Genomic DNA, 19,859 nt, shown 5'->3' on the forward strand with positions numbered 1-19,859 from the left:
CTCAACCAGCCTCCAACGTAAGATGCTTTTTCGGAAGGGGGCGTGGTGGTGTGGTGAGCAGTATTGGGAGGTGGAATGGAACACGGTGATGCGCAAAGGGAAAGCAAAGAATGGGCTAAGGCAGCTTCCTGAGTTCACTAGAGGTGACATTTACCTACCACCTAAATGTCTGGTTGACTCACCTGCTTTGGAAGGAGGGGTCCAGGGAGACGGACGCGTTCAAGGCGAGGCCGAGGCCTGGCTTTCCTGGCTCACCAAGTCTGCTGGAATCACCTGCGGTCCCCCGTTGCCAGGACTGGTTCACATACCTCTTCAACTTCTCATCTCTGTCAAGAGCGTGCTGGAAATGGCCCTCCTCACCTCTGGGACTGGCCCTCTTCCCTCTGGCTCTAGAACCTGGCTCAAATGTCCTTCTCTCTCTCTGTCCTCTGTGGCCACAGGTCTCGTTTAATGGCCCCTTCCGCACTGAAAACTCTCCATACATTTCTTTTAAAACCTTTTATTCAATAATATATACTTTTAAAATTATAATATGTAACCGCCCATCATGCCATATACGCCCCGTGCCCCCACTGGAGTCTGTGGTCAGGTAGTTAACATGGTCTGCTGGAAAAAACAGGCGGCCACAGGGACGAGCCAGGGGCGCGGGGGAGCAACAGTAACCACCATTTCGCATACCCTTCACATTTCCCATGCTTTCTGGGTCAGGAGGAAGTCAACAGGAAGCCAAAGGCGTGTGAACCTTTTACATTCAGAAGTGAGGTTTGATATACGGTGGTGGGCTGCCCTTCGGTTGGTCTAGTTCGTGCTCGCCAAACCTGCCACCGTTTTGTGTCTGCTCACGGAACGTGATCTCTCTACACACGTTAAGACGTTTGATTTGGTTCTTGTTCTGCTTATGGAAAAGTGGGAGGAACCGCAACAGACCTGGGGAGAGAGATGGGAGGAGGGGAAAGACGGCATTAATCATTCTGACCCGAATGAGGACAGGCCTCCACTGGCGTGTGGCTCCCTTCTCTTGGGGAGCACTGGGAGTGGTATACAAGCCTGACTTTCCCATGGCACTTCGTGGAAAACCAGGTAAGAACTGAGCGGTTTCAGGTTTCAAATAGCACCCTTTTTCTTCCTCTTCTGATCACTCACAGAGGCAGTCTTGGTCCCAGCCTTACTGTGACCGAGTCCCTCCCCTTTTCTCGGGTCCAGGACGCTAATCTAGAAGCACCAAAGCCTCTTGTCTATTCTGTGTAAGCCAAGCTACAGGTTCGGCAGCCCAGCTCCAGATACCCATCAGACCTGAACCAACTTACTTATGTCTTGGGACCAAGAATCAGATGACTGTATTTACAGAGGGAAAGGGCCCAGTTCACTAATAAAGAACAAAAATGGAGCTCAAATATTTTTAACTCCCCCCTGGAAGGAGCTGTCTGGCATGGCCTGAAAACCTCGTTCCTCCTTCCATGTCCAGCACAGCGGAGTGGGTTGTGAGATTCCAGCAGAACTCTAGAAGCAGCAGCTCAGAATGGTGCCACAGCAGGGTACCGAGAGAAAGGACAATGTATCTGGGAAGCTGTCACACAGAAACATTTCATGACCCAAACTTTCTTTGGGTACGGGAAGGGTTCTACCGCTTAGTATTTGAGAAAGGCTGCATGGTACGTAAGGTTAAGAAATGACTCTTCAGCAGATGATTTTCAAGCATCCCACTCCACAGAGGGATCAGTGAGAAGCAAGCGCACTGATGAAAGACTCCACCATCTGCCAAACAATGGCGTGTGCCCACTTGTGTTGCAAGAAATGGGGCTGGGGAGATGTTTTCATAAGTGCAGAACACGCTCCCACAAGGTAAAGTTGTGCAATGAAATGGTCAATCCCAAGCAGGACTGGCAGGTTCTGAGTGATACAATTCAGAAGCAAGTACCAAGAAACAATCCCCACACCACCCTAGTCCCACCACTTCTGCTAAAGTCAAGTCTTCACACCAAGGTGATTAACTGCAACCACCCACCCACACAACTTCACAGTTCAAGGTTTATTCCTCCTCTCCCCCAAGAGACAGGAAATACAAGTTTAAGGTCCTCATAGCAGTGGCTTGTCTCCCACTTGGGAAGGCTGGTGATTCTCAACATGCTGGTGATTATCAACATTTTTATTTATGAAAACAGGATTTAACATGGCATTTTTCTTTCCTCTAAAGGGCAGCAGCACAAAAATCATACATCAGTCATCCAGTGATACAAAGAGGTGGTCAATTGTGTCTGAAGTAGTCATTAGTAAAGGATCACAACCCAGGCAGTGTTGCTTTTCTGCAAACAGAAGAAAATAGTCGGCTCCATGGTTCTTGAAGACTTATCCAAGCTTTCCACTGGGTGTCAAGATTTCTGTCCCAACCTCTTAGTCACCATTTACAGCAAGAAAAGCCAGCAAGTGAAAAACTGTTAATTTATTGATTCAATGAATTTAAAAAAAAAAAAAAACAATCCCCAATACATGCAGTTCAGGATTAAGTATCACATTTGTAGCACATTGTTGATTCTCTACAAAAAAGTATGCATCACCTGTATAATCCCATAACATCACTTCCCCCTGCCTCTACAATACCTGGTTGGGGTCATTTTCACTGACACATCCACATAGCTCCAAAGCATATGTTATTACTGGTTTTCTTAAGCCAGATGTTTCCTCGCCACCTCCCCTCCCCTCATCCCCACCCTGGGGTTAGTTTTAATGGCAAGATGTCACTCAGTCTTAGATTTATTAAGCTCACTGACAAACTTTGGCTTCTTGTGTGCTCATATGGACCCTGCTTTTGCTTTCGGGTTTATACCTCAATGGCCTTGACTCTGATCAGTGACTATCCACTCCTGTTAATTTGTAGGAGGGAAGATTGCTTTTTCCTGTGTGTGCTCATGCAGTAACACAGGTTCCTAAACGAATCATTAATCTGAACTGGCATTAAAGGAGACTGTCAACGGGGCTCTCTCAAATCCATTTCAATGCATATGTAAAAATTCTTCCAATTGTTTGTGTCCCAAAATAATTTTGCTTCCATCCTCATCAAAGCAGCACCTGGGAGAAGCTAAGTCATTTCCCTGAGTAGACGCAGACTGAGATCCACGGCCATGGGCTGGCTCTCTCTGGGACTCAGCATCTGCCTCAAGAGCACCACCTTGCAGTCCCACTGGAACCAATCCTGGGGGCGTTCCAGAACTCAGGGCACGTTCCAGAACTTGAACTTTGTGCTCCCTTGCTTTCTTCCCTCAAGAAGTCACGTTCCCCCACCTCAAGATCTACCTTTCAACTGTTTTTACTGATTCCCTTTCTTCTTTTAACAGCCCCCTCTCCTGTCCTCTCTCCCTGCCCCCAAGGATTATAAGCTCTTCCGTCTCCTCTAATCAATCAGTTGGAAAGCACCTTCCTTCTTTGCAAGGGAATACATATGCTTTGAGCCTCGTGAGTACCAATGTGCTGGAGAATGCCTGTGAGGAGACCCAGCAGTGACTGATGTTCACGTGCCTCACAGAAGTGGCTCTGGCACTCCTCTAAGTGGTAAGATGACCCGGGAATGCTTCGTCTGCGTTATACACTCATTGGCTTCTCCCACCTGGTCACTTACCACGGGGCTAGGATAGGACAGGGGCAGGCCAGATGACAGGATTACGGGGAGAGTGAACTGCAAGCAAACCTGATGAAAATATTTGCACTTCATCAGTTCTGCTCTCGCCATGGGATTTCTCAGCTGAAGCAAAACCTTGCAGTTATGCTCACCTGTGGCCAATAACCTCTGATACACCAATCTGTATTTGGCACGGGAACCTTCCGTTCTCACCATACTGGGTCTATGTTCTTGAACACAGGCAGTACCTGAGATGACAGTGTAACACTACCCTGTTCCCCACATTTTTTTGCTTTTCTTTAGGAAATAATAGGTCCTTATCATAGGCACTTTTAACCTGTTACAAGGTAATGAAGCAAACAAAATGTCTAATGAAAATTACTGAGATGAATTTAAGAAATAATATGCTAACCGAAAAGGATATTGGGTGGGTAAATCTACCGCAGCTTTGTCTAAATATAAGATTAGACTCACTCACACACAAGCACGCTCTCATCCCTCTTTTGGAACTCTCCAAGACTGCCTCCTAACCCAGGTAAATACTCTAAAATCTCAGGGGAGCTAGGTCCATCTGGACACAAAATGGTTTTGGAGATAGGTAAAAGAGGAAAGGTCTGGACGAGACTCAGTTCAGTTTGGGAAAGAACCACCACAGTCAGTCAGCCAGAAGTTGGGTGTCAAGAACAGACTCAGAAAGGAGCATTTTAAACTCAGTTATTCTATATGTCTAAGGCATGAAGAGAGGTAAAAAGTATAGGTGGTGGAAAAGTAAACTGTACGCATAAAATGGAAGAATTACTCCTTTGCCAAGCTGCAGTCACAGAACCCAAGGACAGGCAGGTGAGCTGTGTTTGCACCTACTACATCATGACCAGAGGAGAGACAGAAGTCAGTCACCTGACTCTTCTCCAGCTGCTTTTACTGCCTCTGGGGAGACCCAAGAGAAAGAAACGGGGTTACTACTTCACCAAGACCCTCCAGTAGGCTTCCTCTGCCTGGTCCAGACCGGCAATTTAAAAAAAAAAAAAAAAAAAAAAGAAGGGTGGGGGGAGGGAATGGGTGACAAAGGAGGAAATGGGTGGGGCAGGAAAGACACACAGTGGCACATCTCCCTGATAAATAATAACCAACAGTTCGGTGTTGCCTAGAAGGGCACATTAGAAGGCTTTTGATAATCCCAAACACTGAGTTTTGCTGCCTGACATATCAATATAGGTTCACTCAAGAGCTCCTGTCTTGTTTTTGATTTTCAGGTAGAACAAATGTATACATTAATATACAGAATGTGCAATGAAGGCAGGTAGCATTGGTATGAGAACCTTAACTGAATGCATTTCCTGGCTTTGGGATCTTGTTTTATTTGAAGTTCCCACTGACCAAACGACAAAAATAGAATCTACATTTAGTGATAGGACCCGCTACCAATACCAATACGATTTTATTGGGATATGGAATGTAAACAGATGTTTTCAAACACCCTAACCTTATAAAAATGTACGGCATTATTAAATAGTAATAAAGGAGTCCTGAAGTGTGACGTGGTGGTAGACACCTTGAGCTCCAGCCTAGTGTGAGAGGTCCCCACAGCTGTAGCATGGCCCTGCAGCTGGGGTCAGGGGACTGCTTGCAAACCATGTTGATGACAAGTCCCCAGTGATATCAGCTCTATTTTTTTAAATTTTCTTAAACAAAATATAGCTTCCTTTGCTAACGTGAAGGCTAGCACAATGGATCCCAAGCTTTGATACTTGCCCCAGCAGCTCCACTCCTTTCCCCAAGTCCCTTGTATGCTACTCTCTCCAATCGCTCGGGTTATCGGTGGGTGGCCCTGCCCACACAACTCCAGTCCCTGCACGTGAGAAAGACTTCTCTCTGCCAACACATTCATGTATTACCTATCAGAGCTCAAAAACGCAGATTACCCTGATTACAGAGGGAAACTGTTTCTCATGGGGATAAAAAGGGGTAAAGCATGGGAGGGGAGTACTTGTTTTCTTCCCACCCAATCCGTCTTTCCTGAATAAATTCTAATAAGGATGCTTTTCTTTCTCCCTCCCTGACCTCCCTGAAGACTAACTTTCCAGCTTTATTTATGGTTGTGAACAAAAAGTCTTTGTTTCAGAGACGTGCGTTAAAATAGGTGCACACACAGGGATGTGCTGGGAAATGAAGTTTTCCTTAAGAGGCTGGAAAAAAAAGCTACATGAAAAAAATAGCAACAAGATTTTATGGTTAGGCAAATCAACGAAGGTTACACTGAGCTCCAAGTTATGCACTTAGCATCCAACTTTTGATGAGACAGATGGACCTGTCCATGGCATCAGAAGGTTTAAAGTGATGCCTCCTGACATCAAAGGGGACTCCTGTGAGAGTGACTGCAGTTTGCTCCCAAATGAATCACTTAGAAGAAAACTGCAGGGATGAGGTACATTTCCCAGAGAGCTCATGTCATTAAAAAAAAAAAAATACATAAAACATGAATTTGTAAAAGAGCTTAGAAAAAAAATACTGTCACTGTTTTAGTATCTCCTTTTCGTGAATGAGGCTGGTGTGTCACTATAGACTGCTGACATTTTGCTAAAACTTGAGCCTGAATCTCACCAAAGGAAACCCAGACCACAGTGGAATAGATAGGAAGTCAGATATTCAGAGCTTGTTGACTTGAACAGGTTAATTCAACAGTGGTCTCCTGTTAAATAAAGGTAAATGTACAACAACTCCGAGTCTCTCATCTCCCATGCATTCCAAAGGGAAAGTCCCCTCAGATACCCAACTATGTGCATCGTCAGGCTGCCAAACAGCAGTTCCCTGTAGACTAGTGCTGGGGAGTTTCTTTCTTTTTGACAGACTTTTAGGTCTTTACTCTTCTTTGCGTTTAGAAGGAATGGCTAGAATTTCTTTTTATCACACTGTAGTTTTCCTTCAAGGTTTGTGTTTGGTTGGTTGGTTTTATTGGCAAGCATCAATGCCGCATTACCCGTCGCTTTCCAGTCTTCATCGGGCTGCCGTGAGACCACTGGAAAGTACAGCATTATCTGCACAAGGCTGGGACTGCTCCTTCACCACGGGGTCTGCAAGAAAACAGGAGGACAGTCAGCAGAGGCAGGGCTGGCCAGCGCCAGGGGAGAACACCATAACAGACCCAACCTTCTTCCACAGTGACATAGACACAGGCTACCAGGAAGTCAGGGTCAGGAGGGCAACCAAAATTACAGACACTGAGAAATGATCAGGGGGAAATGCTCTCACAATCAACTTGTATACCTCTTCAGAGTACAAGTTCAACTGCTAAGACTCAGGGAAAAGAGAGGCACAGAAACACCCATTTCCCACTGTTCAAAATTTCTACTGATTTTCTTATGTGTTGTCTTTCCTTGAATACTAACATCATCTCCAACTCCCATTTCTTCAAAGTATGTGCAATAGATAGTAAACACTTCGGAGGAAAGGGTGAATAAAAAGAGCTACTAGAAGAACTATCGATTTTAAGCAACAGTGTAAAAATTTTTTTATAGAAGTATAATATGTATTCAGAAAAGTAGACAGATCATGATTTGCATAATATAAACATCAGTGTTCTTAATTCAGTCAAACTCAGAGTGTAAAAATAGCTTTCTGTGACAGAAAGACAACCATTTCCACTTGTCTGAGGTCTGGAAGAATGAAGGGCAACACCTTTTAAATTTGCTGTCTACTAATGCTTATGGGTGACCAGGCTCAAGACCACAGAGCAATGTATTCTTCAGGCAAGATTTAGTTAATCTCCAGAGAGGAAAAAAAGGAGAAGGAAAGAGCATATTGGTCAAGCAAGAGATAGGCTGAAAGTTCTCATCTCACTTCAGACAGAAAATTGAGACAGATCACTTAATATCCCTCACTCTCAGTCTCCTCTGTGACTGGACTAAATGACGTCACACTGCCCTTAATGAGAGGAAAGTCTGGGACATACTTTATCAGTGGGGAGAACCATACACATGCAGACCGATAAGCAAGCGCATAAACTGAATATACACACATACTTTAAAGTGAGACCTAGGAAGTCTGTAATTCAGACAGGATTTTAGCGAGGTCCTGCCATACCTGCTTTCCTTTCCTCAAATTCCTTGTATTTATTTACCTTATTTCCTTCTTTAAAAATATGCTATGGTCACCTTACTACTTTCAACAAATCACTTTTTTTTTGAGGGGGAAAAAAATCTTTGATTAGGTTTCCACACAAATGTATATATTTGAAAACAAAACTTTAGATATTTGTCATCTATCAACTCAGGGTCATGGGCAATGGTCATACAGATCAGACTGAAGGGAACTACAGCGAACAAGCAAACACCTTTGGGCAACTAGAAACAGATCTGCAGAGCTGTTTCAAGAGTCGAACTAATGAGGCCAAATCCCAAGCATGATTCATCCAAATACCCAGAATTCTCTTGTCTGGCCTCAAAGATAAAGAGTAGAAGAATTTTCCTTTGACAGATCAGGTCCCTGGAAACTCACAGAAGTATGGGTGCTCCATGGCCTCTTTGGCAGTCAGTCTCTGTTGATGGTCATATCGCAGAAGTTTGTCCAGAAGATCTAGGGCCTCAGGGCTGACGAGGTGTCTGTTCTCACTATGGATAAAATTCTCCCAGCGTTTCCGTGAATGTCTGAGAAGAAAAGGAAAGCACTGGTATTCTGAGATTAAATTCAACAAGAATTCTTACATATTAGGGTTAAAGCCAACAAAGTCTTAGAACACTGTGTTGATTACAAGCTCATTAAATCTCATTCTTAATGTTACCTGTCCCACCCCCCTCATAGTTATGATCACAGCATCCTCAAACAAAACAGTGCTCTGTGACTGATACATAGAATTAATTATAATGTCTGCATCTGATTTAAACTTTGTAGAACCTTTCTAGATAGTTTTTTACGCCCCAGACTTTTAGTTAATTCTGGGTGAGGCACGGAGGTAGCTGAGTAATCTTTATTGTTCAGCAGATATATTTAAAGAGCTAGCTTCAGAAACATGGAGGTTCCATAAAATTACTGTCTGAAAATTGTCAACACAACATCTATGTTTCAACTCTATTGTACTGTATCTGAAAATATGCTTTAAAATTTGCTCCCTTACAGAAAATCCATTACACAGAACAAGAAGAAACTACAAATCTCTTATTGAAAGAAGAATCACAGCTTTCTAAGATTTTCCATTAAAATAAGCCATATGCTATTCCAGAAAGTTTTCTGTAGCATGATTTTGTCTTCCATTTTCTATTGATAAACAGGCTATCTCTTAGAGAAGTAAAATGATTAGAACACACATGTAAACAATGCCCAAATTTCTCAAGTTAAAAAATATATATGGGGAAAAAAAAGAATATTTCAATTTTGATATAATTAGAAAGGAGAAAGAGCTTTAGAAAGTGATTTCAGCTAACCTTTTCACTTCTGAATTGGGTAAATTAAGACCCTCTTTCTTTCTCTCTCTTACTTACTGTCCCAGGATATCGTTGAAGTGTGGATCTAGGTCTATGTGATACTTCTTCAGATACCCATACAGCTCATCTGTACCCAGAACCTTGGCAATGCGAACAAGCTGAAACACAAAACAAACTGACCAAATTACTGAGCACAGCCCGCGGGGATGCTGGACCAAAGAATTAGGAGACTTCCACATCACTAAATTTCCAGGGAACAGATACAGATCTGAGCCCGGGGCGGACAGGCAGCAGAGTCACAGATATGAAGTTCACATGAATGCAAATTTCCAAAATGCCTTTAAAATGATAACACAACTTATGACAATAATATTCTAGAGGCTAATGATTATGGGAACATAAAACCTAATGATTAGAATCTTTCTTTTTAAAAAAATAAATTTATTTATTATTTATTTTTGGCTGCGTTGGGTCTTTGTCGCTGTGCTCGGGCTTTCTCTAGTTGCGGCGAGCGGGGGCTACTCTTCATTGCAGTGCGTGAGCTTCTCATTGTGGTGGCTTCTCTTGTTGCGGAGCACGGGCTCTAGGCACGTGGGCTTCAGTAGTTGTGGCTCTCGGGCTCTAGAGCACAGGCTCAGTAGTTGTGGCGCATGGGCTTAGTTGCTCCACAGCATGTGGGATCTTCCCGGACCAGGGCTAAAACCCGTGTCCCCTGTATTGGCAGGCGAATTCTTAACCACTGCACCACCAGTGAAGTCCCTAATGACTAGAATCTTGTTTTATTAGACAAGGAGGTACCTGACTTCCTCATAGACACAATTTGGAAGTTGGGCAGAACACAGCACACTACCTGTCTCTATCTTTGGGGACCACAGACAAGATTTTGTGAAACTCTCTACCCTGAAGAAAAGCTTATATACAGATACTGGATGATATTTAGTGGCTCAACAACAGCATCCCTATCGAGATGCTATTTTCTTGGCATCTGCCCCCAAATGGATAGGAGCCAGATGATGTTTGCTTACCTGGTCATAGTTATCCTGTCCATGAAAGAAGGGCTCCTTTCGAAAGATCATGCTCGCTAACATACAGCCCAAACTCCACATATCCAGGCTATAATCATACATCTGAGGAAATAAAGACAACCAGTCAGTCAAGGGTGTTACAAATGTCATTTTTCTGACCTGAGTTTCTAGGTTTCTAGTCTTCAGTTGACCTCTTCAGATATTTTAAAATTCAAAGCCAAAAAAAAAAAAGTAGCTGAGAAAAGTCCATAATTATCATTTTGGGGTAGAATAAAGACTGGATTTTATTTTATTTTATTTATTTATTGGTTGCATTGGGTCTTTGTTGCTGTGTGCGGACTTTCTCTAGCTGCAGCGAGTGGGGGCTACTCTTCGTTTTCATACGTGGGCCTCTCACTGTGGTGGCTTCTCTTGTTGCGGAGCATAGGCTCTAGGTGTGCGGGCTTCAGTAGTTGTGGCATGTGGGCTCAGTAGTTGTGGCTCATGAGCTCTAGAGCGCAGGCTCAGTGGTTGTGGCACACGGGCTTAGTTGCTTCGCGGCATGTGGGATCTTCATGGACCAGGGATGGAACCCTTGTCTCCTGCATTGGCAGGTGAATTCTTAACCACTGTGCCACCAGGGAAGTCCCAAGTCTAACTTCTTGAGCCAGGTGACAGATTCCTGGGAATGGTACCCAAAAGGTGGCAAGCCTTTCCCCCAAAAGTAGTGAGGTCGTGGATGGAATGTAGGCCCAGTTCTGTAGCTGTTTTTTCCTAAATTGTCTCCCCGGGAACCAAGATCATCTACAATGATCCTGGATACATACCTTTTGTATCCAAGACTGGCTTTTAGATGTATCCAAATTGACTAAATAAAAACCAGGAAAAAGAAAAAGCCAAGAAAAGCCCTAGCAAAGGTAAAAAGAACCCAGAGGTGCTTCACTAACATTTTACCTGATAGTCCACAAGGAGCTCTGGTCCCTTGAAGTACCTGGAGGCTACGCGGACATTGTACTCCTGGGCGGGATGATAAAATTCCGCCAGACCCCAGTCTATCAGTCGCAGCTATAAATACGACAGAAACAAAACATTTGAAAGGAGTGTCTCCAGATGCCTGTGTCTTACAACAAGGCCACATCTAATTAGATAACAATTATTTGGCCACATAAAAAATGTTAGCAAGTGCACTGGCTAAAAAGATACACTTTTCAGCAACTGCTAAGAGGTCATTTCTAGAGCAGAGCACTTGGAATCTTATTTGCTTTTTCTTTTTTAAAATTTAAATTATCCTGGCTTATCATTCTCTCTAGATCAATAAAGCTTAAGCTTGTCTTCTGCCTCCATACCAGCTGCATGTGTTAACATACCCCCTCATTACTGATAGCTTTCATTATAAGCTCTAGTCATTAACAGAAAAGGTTGGGGACATGTGCCCCACTCCAGGACTGAAGCATTGCTCTAGCTTTTCATTAATCTAACACTAGCTGATTCATTTACTCACCAGTCAGGGACAATCAGAACTGAGAATAGAAAATAGGAGGGACCCAAGTATACTTTTTAAGGCCAGGCAGGTTGGTCTGAGGGTCATTAAGAAAGGAAGTAAAAATCACCAGCTGTAGTTTCTGTCTTGAGGCCCTCCAGAAAATCATGACCAAAGTAAACAAGGGACTACAGTCAGGGTCAGCTGTCTACTCTTCTTGTGTACTATGCTTATGTGAAGTAGAAACCAACACTGGAGACTAGAGAAATAACAATATCACAAGTCTGCCAAAGAAAACAGCATGGGTCTTCAGAAACTACCTAGGTACTGGCCAGAGTTTTGATTGGCTCTAAGCCTTCCAATGAAAGGCTTTTCACTGCCTGGCTGTAATGGTACCTTTTTCTGTTGGTGATCTATCATGACATTGTGAGGTTTCACATCCCTGTGCATGATTCCCTTGCTGTGGCAGTAATCCAGAGCCTATTAGATAAGAAAGCACAGAGAAAAGTAAGCAAACCCTCTACCACCCCCCCAATGCAAGCATATTCTTTTTATTTTCTTTGATTCTGAAAGCTTTTATTGAGCATTGTCAAATTTGTAAGCTTCGTAGGTATGGACATCATATTTATAAATGCCCTTCTGTAAGTGCTACCATAGATGTGAACTTCTTGCCTTTAATATCATCTTTGAAAATGTTAAATTGAGAATTGTTAACATTTTAAGAATTGGCATATTGTATTACTGCAAGAGATCTGATTTTCAGCATCTGCAAGCATATTCTTATTTGTTTGTGACAGCTTGATCTGAATACAGCCTCTCAAGGGGCAGCCTTACTGTCTGTAACAAAAGAGAAAAAACATGCTTCAGAAGGCACCCCTTGCTCTCTGAGCACACTATGCTGGCAGCTGGTAGAAAGGGGGCTGTGGAGAGGACACCACGGGCTATGATGAGGGTTTCTTAAAAAGGGGGAATGATATACTTCTTTAGGTGCTCCTCTCCTACTTGTAGCTGGTAGCAATAAATCAGCCACCTCGATTTAGAAATCATACATTAATCTGTTGGTCTAATTTGATGAGTTTAAAACCAGATGTAGGAACCACACTGGAGTCACTTCTGAGTTCAACGACATGAAAAGAGTACATGTGGACATGAAGGATGACATCCAAATATATCTGCAATATGACTTGTCTTTTAGTTAAGTGTCCCATGTGGGTTTTCTAGATTAACATATATTCTAATATTAGTATTTTCCTTAAAAATAATCCCTGAGCCAGTTGGTCTTTAAGAATTATGTTATGACTCTACAAGTCAATGATTTTTTAGTAAATTCCTCAAGCTGTGCCACCATTACCACAATTCATTTTTAGAAGTTTTTCATCATCCCAAGAATTTCCCTTAAACCTGCCTGCAGTCAACCCCCAATCCCATCTACCTCCTACCTCCTTCCTTCCTTCCCCTCTCCTCCCAACCACTGCTCTACTACCACCTGTTGCTACAGATCTGCCTCTTCTGGACAGTCATCAAATGAAATAACACAATACACAGTACTTTATCTTCTTTTGCGCAGCATACTGTTTCTAAGATTCATCCATGTTGCTTTTTTCATTGCTGAGTAGTATTCCATTGTATAAGTATACTAGTTGATAGACATTTGGTTTGTTTTAACTTTTTGGCTATTGTGACTAATGCTACTTATGAACATTCATGTACAAGTCTTTAAGAGGACACACATTTTCATTTCTCTTGGGTAGATTCCTACGGGTAAAGTGCTAGGTTGTATGTACGTTTACATTAAACTTTTAAAGAATCTGCCTAATTGTTTTCCAAAGTGGCTGCACCATTTTACATTCCCATCAGCACCATATGACAGGGTTCCAGTTTCTCTACATTCTTTTTTTTTCTCGGTACGCGGGCCTCCCACTGCTGTGGCCTCACCCGCTGCGGAGCACAGGCTCCGGACGCGCAAGCTCAGCAGCCATGGTTCACGGGCCCAGCCGCTCCACGGCATGTGGGATCCTCCCAGACTGGGGCACGAACCGCGTCCCCTGCATTGGCAGGCGGACTCTCAACCACTGCGCCACCAGGGAAGCCCTCTCTACATTCTTGCTAACACTTGTTATTATCTTTCTGATTACAGCTGTTCTAGTGGGTTTGATGAGGAATATCATTGTGGTTTTGATTTGTATTTCCCTAATGAGTGATCAAGTTGCATATCTCTTCATATACTTTTGGGCTATCTCATATCTTCTTTGGACAAATGTTGATTCAGATCTTTCACCCATTTCTTATTTGGGTTAAGTTTGTTTTTTGTTTTAAACAATATAAAACTTTGCTCCTAAATCTCCCTTTTCTAACACAGTAACTATTTTCATAAATTTCAATGTTGGGCCCTTTGGCTTGTCTTAAAAAGCACTTGAAGCCTACATGAGGCCCATAATATACTCTTTGAATAATGATAGCAACCCATAATCGTATGGTACCTACTATGTGCTTGACACTGAGAGCTCTTGCAAGGTGGAGTTTTCCATGGGACAAGATTAGGGTTTCTCGACGTCAGCACTGTTTACATCTGGGACCAGATAATTCTTTGTTGTGGGGAGCGGTTCTGTGTATTATAGGATGTTTAGCAGAATCCCCAGCCTCCACCCATGAGATGCCAGTAGTGTCCCTCCAACTGTGACAACCAAAAATGGTTCCAGACATTGCCAAATGTCCCCTGAGGGACAAAGTTAACCTGGTGGAAAATCACTGGACTAGACTAGCAAGGGCACTGTACCAGGCATCTTTAAGTGGGAGGGAATATATAATCCAGAGAATGATCCATAGAACCAACAATCCAAGAATAAGCAAATTTTGCTTTCCCCAGACACAAAAGAGTATACAGTGTACAATGCTTTTCATATGAAGGTCAAGAACAGGGAAAACTAAGAGATATGGGAACATATGTATAACTGATTCACTTTGTTATAAAGCAGAAACTAACACACCATTGTAAAGCAATTATACCCCAATAAAGATGTTAAAAAAAAAAAAAAAAAGAACAGGGAAAACTAAACTATGGTGGTAGAGGTGAGAATATAATCTATGCAAGGAGAGAAACAGTCTATTTTTTGCACTATATGGTAGCCACCAGCCACATGAGGCCATTGAATGCTTGGAATGTGACTAGTGTGACTAAGGAACTGAATTTTTTAATTTTACTTAATTTAAATAGCTACCTCCGGACAGTAGCTACTGTAATGGACAGCATAGTTCTGTGTCAATGTGGGTGAAGGTTTCACACTTAAGTAAAATCAAAAAACTATACCCTTAGGATTTATTCATTTCATCTATGTAGGTTCTACTTCAATTTAATTTTTCTCTTTGTCTTATTTTATACCAACAGTTGTAACAAGATTCCACAGTGGCTCTGTGGCAGTGCTGTAGAGAACCACGGCTCCTGAGGACACACCTCCCTAAATCTGAATCAGGAGCTCAGACCTGGTGGGAAGCCTCAGTGAGTCACTGAGCAATCACTCTGCAACCCTCAGCCTAGTTCCTTCTGCATTTTCTACATTCCACCTACATTTCCTCTCTCCCATCCCCGTTTTTTTTTTTTTTTTCTTTTCTATAAGAAAATTTAGCAAGTGTTGATTCTGTTATTTTGCCTGGTCTTTGTCCAAAGGAATAAACTAATTAGGACCACAGTACCTGAGGTGTGAAAAATACCTGATGAAAGCAGAGGCTGAACAAATACAGTAAGGGAATAAATTCTTTTGCCACTAGTCAGATTCCCTGTGGAGTTATTAACTGCTTTTAAATTCCTTGGGGGAATTATTTCAATTTAAAAATCTGATCGTTTCTGACCATTAAGCATGAAAGAGGTTTTTCAAGTTTCATCTGGGGCTCTGCCTCATTAGCACAAAGTATGACCCACCGCATAGCTGCTACCCCCAGAAGGCAGAGAGGACATCAGACACTGCCATCGGAACGACCAGCCTGTATCACTGCTATGCTGTTACCTGATCTAAGGACAACTGCACTAGGTTATATATCTTACCTTTGGTGTGCTAGTTAACCACAAAATCTTAATACCTTACTTAAAAAAAATAACCAACTGTGAGATTTGGATTGCTGCTCTCACGGAGTGAATGCCTGGGATTTTCTGAGAAGCCCTAGGAAACAGACTAGCCTGACAGTTCACAGCACTGCAAACCTCTGCCCACCAAGGCCTTCCATTCTAGCCCGGAGGGGATATGAAGAAAGGTAGAAAGGTGTGATAAACCAAGCTCAACTTTCTTCATCTTTCTGATCTTAATGACAAAGACTCATTCGCCATAGGAGTGAATCCACCACCTTGGCTCGAATGATTAGGTTGTGTAAGTGCTTGTAAGAAAACACATTCACTTCACATAAAGCTAGTCCTTCAAATTCCCATTCCTTAAAGGACTAAGCCTTGATTTAACTTGTATTTTCTTCGAGCAGCTGTTCATAATCCCATCAAAACTCCATCTTGACAATTTTCTTCAATAATACCAATACCTTAGACACCTCTATATTCTTTTAGAGGTTCTTAAATTGAGACCCATCCATTCCACCCTATAACTTTATGTAATGATGTATATTTTTACATGCATTGGTGGCGCGGGGGGCGGGGTGGGGTTCATAGCTTTCATTAGATTCTTAGTGATCCATGACCCTAAAAAAACACTGTATTCCATTTTACAAACCTTTTTAGAATTCTTTACTTAAGCGTTTACCTAACCAAATTAAAAAAGATCATTCCTCTGTCAATCAATAACACTTGAAAATTTCAGTCTCCTAGAAGGTCCACCCATCACCTCTTCTTGCATGTTAAGGTTAACAAGCCGGGGCTAAACGGGTGGGTTATCTCATACAAGAAGGGGACTATGAGAAATGGCAAGAAGAGGATGTAAAATGCCGTAAAATGCCCACCATCCTTGTATGCATGTCCTTCCACGATGTGACTTCAATGCTCTGCCCATGAAAAGTGGAGTTTACTTCTCCACCCTTTGATTCTAGGTTTGGCCACATGACTTGCTTTGGCCAACAGGGCATTAGCAAACGTGACACAAGCAGAGGCTTGAAAAGTGCTTACATATATCGCGGTTTGCCCTCTCTTGCTCTTAGGACCTGATGAGACCACCATGGGAAGCAGCCCAGACCATCCTTCTGGAGAATGAGACCTCAGCTATTCCAGCTGCCATCCCAGATACGTGAATGAGGCCATCCTGGACCATCTTGCCCTAGTCAAGTTGACCCAGACCAAAAGACTCACTCAGCCAATTCACTGAATTATGGGAAATAATAAATCATTTTTAAAAAGTCACTAAGTTTGGGGTAATTTGTTATGTAATGAAAACTAGTAGTAAGTATTAATTAAGCAGCAAAAACAAAACAAAATGGAAAAGAGTAAACAAAAAACCAAGGACCAACAAGAGTTATGTTCTAACCTCTGGTATACTGTCCCCAGTACCACTAACTTAACCATTCTCAGTTCCACTGAAGTTTCTATGTAAAGAGTCCACAATGGAGGCCTCATTGTAAGTTAGCCCCCCATCCCAAACCAAAAAACACCACTAAATTCTCTGGGTATCAAGAAATATTCTTGAGGTCTCTGTGTCCTCTTGAAAACTTCTTTAATGAATAATCCTGAAAAATTTCACAGTTTATGTCACTTACTTTAAGTAGTTCATACATATAAAACCGGATATCAAAGTCTGTCAGGATCTGGTAGAGTTGCTGAAACAGATTGCAGAAAACATTAAGTTAATTTGGTCTTATTGCATCTTGTTATCCAAAGTTGGTCATTATTCTCTGTAAACTTAGTGCTTAAGTCACTGAAGAATCCCACCACTTTTTACTACCTGATCTGGAACAAATGAGGACAAAGACTAAAGACAAGGGTCTAACACTTTGGTTTTCAGAAGAAAAAACGAAAGGAATTCCAAGGGGAGAAGAAAAAAAACCATTTACACCAACTTGGATCTTTTAAAAACCTGTGTAATGCTCCATGATATCAACACCCACAATTACATTATTATGAAGTCCAAGTCGTCCAATTGTCCTCATATTCTTACTGAACTTCAAACAAACTATCCCCACTGCAGCACCACAGTTTACTTTAGAGAACCAAGTTCCGAGCAGATAGCAGAATCCGAAAAACTTCATCAGCCCACATGGTAAAATGACGGCAAGATAGTCTGTTCATGAAACGCAAGGAAAATGAACTGCTATAGCATTTGGAGATGGCAAGAGACTTTTAAAAAAATCTATAACCTCCACTCCCTCAAAACCACTTCCAGGCTGGAAAAAAGAACACTTCATAGGCAAAAACTGATGGGAGCTAAAGACGTAAAATGTTTAGGGGGGAAAAAAAGGAGTGGTGGAGTGAGATGTTTAAAAAAAAGGAAGGAAGGAAGGAAAAAAGGGAGGGAGGGATGGATGGATGGATACCAGTTCTGAAAATGATTCCAGGCCTAAATGACATACCAGTGTAAGTTTTCGTAATTGGTAATCCAAAGACCCACTCACTGGGAGTTTTGTCCGTTTGTTTAATTTCAATTTCTAAGAGACGGAGTAGAATTTACGCATCCAGGTTCATTTAAATCATCACAAACCCCCATCTGAAACTATATTATTATTTTAGACAATCAATTCCAAGTAAATCTCTTTCCCCATCAGTCCAAGCAGCACCTTCCGTAAAATTAATCAGTACACCTTTATTAAACCTATTTTGCTTCTCTCTTTACTGGAAGACTCAAGCCATGTAGGGAATCTCTCCAAGGAGCACAGAGCAGCGTATAAAATGCGTTTGTGTAAAAAAGGAGGGGAAACTAACACTACACATGCATATTTGTATCTGCAAGAATGACTTTACACTGTGTACCACTTTATATTTTAGATCCATGCAAACATACTACCTGTTCAAAAAAATTTTTTTATGAAAAACAACAGATTTACCAAGAATCGAATCCAACATTTTCGAACACCAGGACTTAGCCTCTTTCTCAAATTTCCCCTTTTAAGTAAGAGTAATTCTCCCTCCAGCTTAGTAAGAGTGTCTGATTTCACTCATGGCACTGTAGAAAATGAACACATACTTTCCAGTATACTGGTGGTGGCTTGGAGCTGCTCCACTACTGAAGGCTGACCCTGCTTGGGACTGAATTGCATTTAGGCCCAATGGCATGAACGTGCCACCACTTCTGCTCCCGAGAGACTCAACTGCATAACAGCTAAACACCCAAGTGTTTTGTTCTCCCCCAGCTCTGCATAGCAAGAAAGGCTTCTCTGCAGCACACTGACAGTCTGTATGTACAGACACAGGCCGAAGATAACATCTCTTCGGGTGCCAAATCAGCTCTTCCTCTGAGAGTTAAGGAGATCACTCCCAGAGACTGTGCCAAGTTGCACCTCAAGTCAATAAACAGACAATGAAAGTGAAAAGGGCATTTTCTAATAACCCTCAGAGGGCTAGAATATTCTATTTCCAGAAAACAAACATGGGCTATTTTATTATTTGGACCTTTATCCACGGAAGGCTTTCCTCTCATACCATGCGGTATCTATCCCAAGCATCCATGCGAGTATTAAGGGATAAAAACAAATGTCCTTGGGCTGCCAACACAGTATTTCTAGCTACTCTAACCAATATCAATTTTATGTAACACAAAAACACTAGCTGACTATAGGGTTTAGGCCTAATACATTACAAAGTCTTGAGTGACAGGCTGATATTCACTTTCGGTTTTCAGGAGCTCTGGGAAGGAGGAGACCAAACTACACCTGTAACATTTTACCACCCGGGCCTGAAATTTAGGACTCACCAGAGTCCAGGGAGTACCTTCCTCCAACTTTTGTAGCTGTTTCTCCACTGCAGCCCCCAGGAGTTCCCCACTCTGACCAAAGAAACCTGTCTTTGCCACCTCTGTTCTTCCCTCCCCCATATCTAGAATGCCTGCCCCTCCCCCTTAAGCTGGTAAAGTCATAACCATCCCATCCGGGTGCCACAGAGCCTACCTACAGTGGTCTCTTCCTTCTCTGAACCCCCAGGCTATTCACTGTTCTCTGGGGCGCTCACAGGACACCTACAGCAGCAGCGTGCCTAGAGTTAATGTTCTGCACTCAGGTACTGACGGTGACCCGAAGTTCTCAGGATACTTTCTCACTCCGCTGTGAACAACAAGAGGCTTCTTCACCTTGCCCACACGCCAAGAGCCCCACACCACCACCCCTGCGTATCGAGGCATATGCATGCTGGGGAGGAACGGATGCCACAGCTGCTGGCAGTCACTGATTTGGTGATTAAAGATCTCTGAACTTTCCCTCCCTCAGGCATGTCA

The 19,859-nt window shown here is 42.6% G+C and overlaps 1 protein-coding gene across 1 annotated transcript in view; it reads right to left on the reverse strand.

The window, feature by feature from the left end:
• Positions 1–483: 483 nt before the first annotated feature.
• The window catches only part of CSNK2A2 (casein kinase 2 alpha 2), a 38,582-nt gene continuing 19,206 nt past the window's right edge, over positions 484–19,859 (reverse strand). The window contains exons 5-12 of the mRNA XM_065898739.1: positions 17,197–17,256; positions 11,911–11,994; positions 10,989–11,099; positions 10,056–10,157; positions 9,088–9,188; positions 8,108–8,256; positions 6,591–6,684; positions 484–927 (exon numbers count right to left, since the gene is read on the reverse strand). Of these exons, the coding sequence (XP_065754811.1) occupies positions 6,608–6,684; positions 8,108–8,256; positions 9,088–9,188; positions 10,056–10,157; positions 10,989–11,099; positions 11,911–11,994; positions 17,197–17,256 (684 nt within the window). The 3' untranslated portion in view covers positions 484–927; positions 6,591–6,607. The remainder of the gene's footprint in view (positions 928–6,590; positions 6,685–8,107; positions 8,257–9,087; positions 9,189–10,055; positions 10,158–10,988; positions 11,100–11,910; positions 11,995–17,196; positions 17,257–19,859) is intronic.

This window comes from Phocoena phocoena, chromosome 20 (genome assembly GCF_963924675.1).
Source record: "Phocoena phocoena chromosome 20, mPhoPho1.1, whole genome shotgun sequence".
Lineage (NCBI taxonomy): Eukaryota > Metazoa > Chordata > Mammalia > Artiodactyla > Phocoenidae > Phocoena > Phocoena phocoena.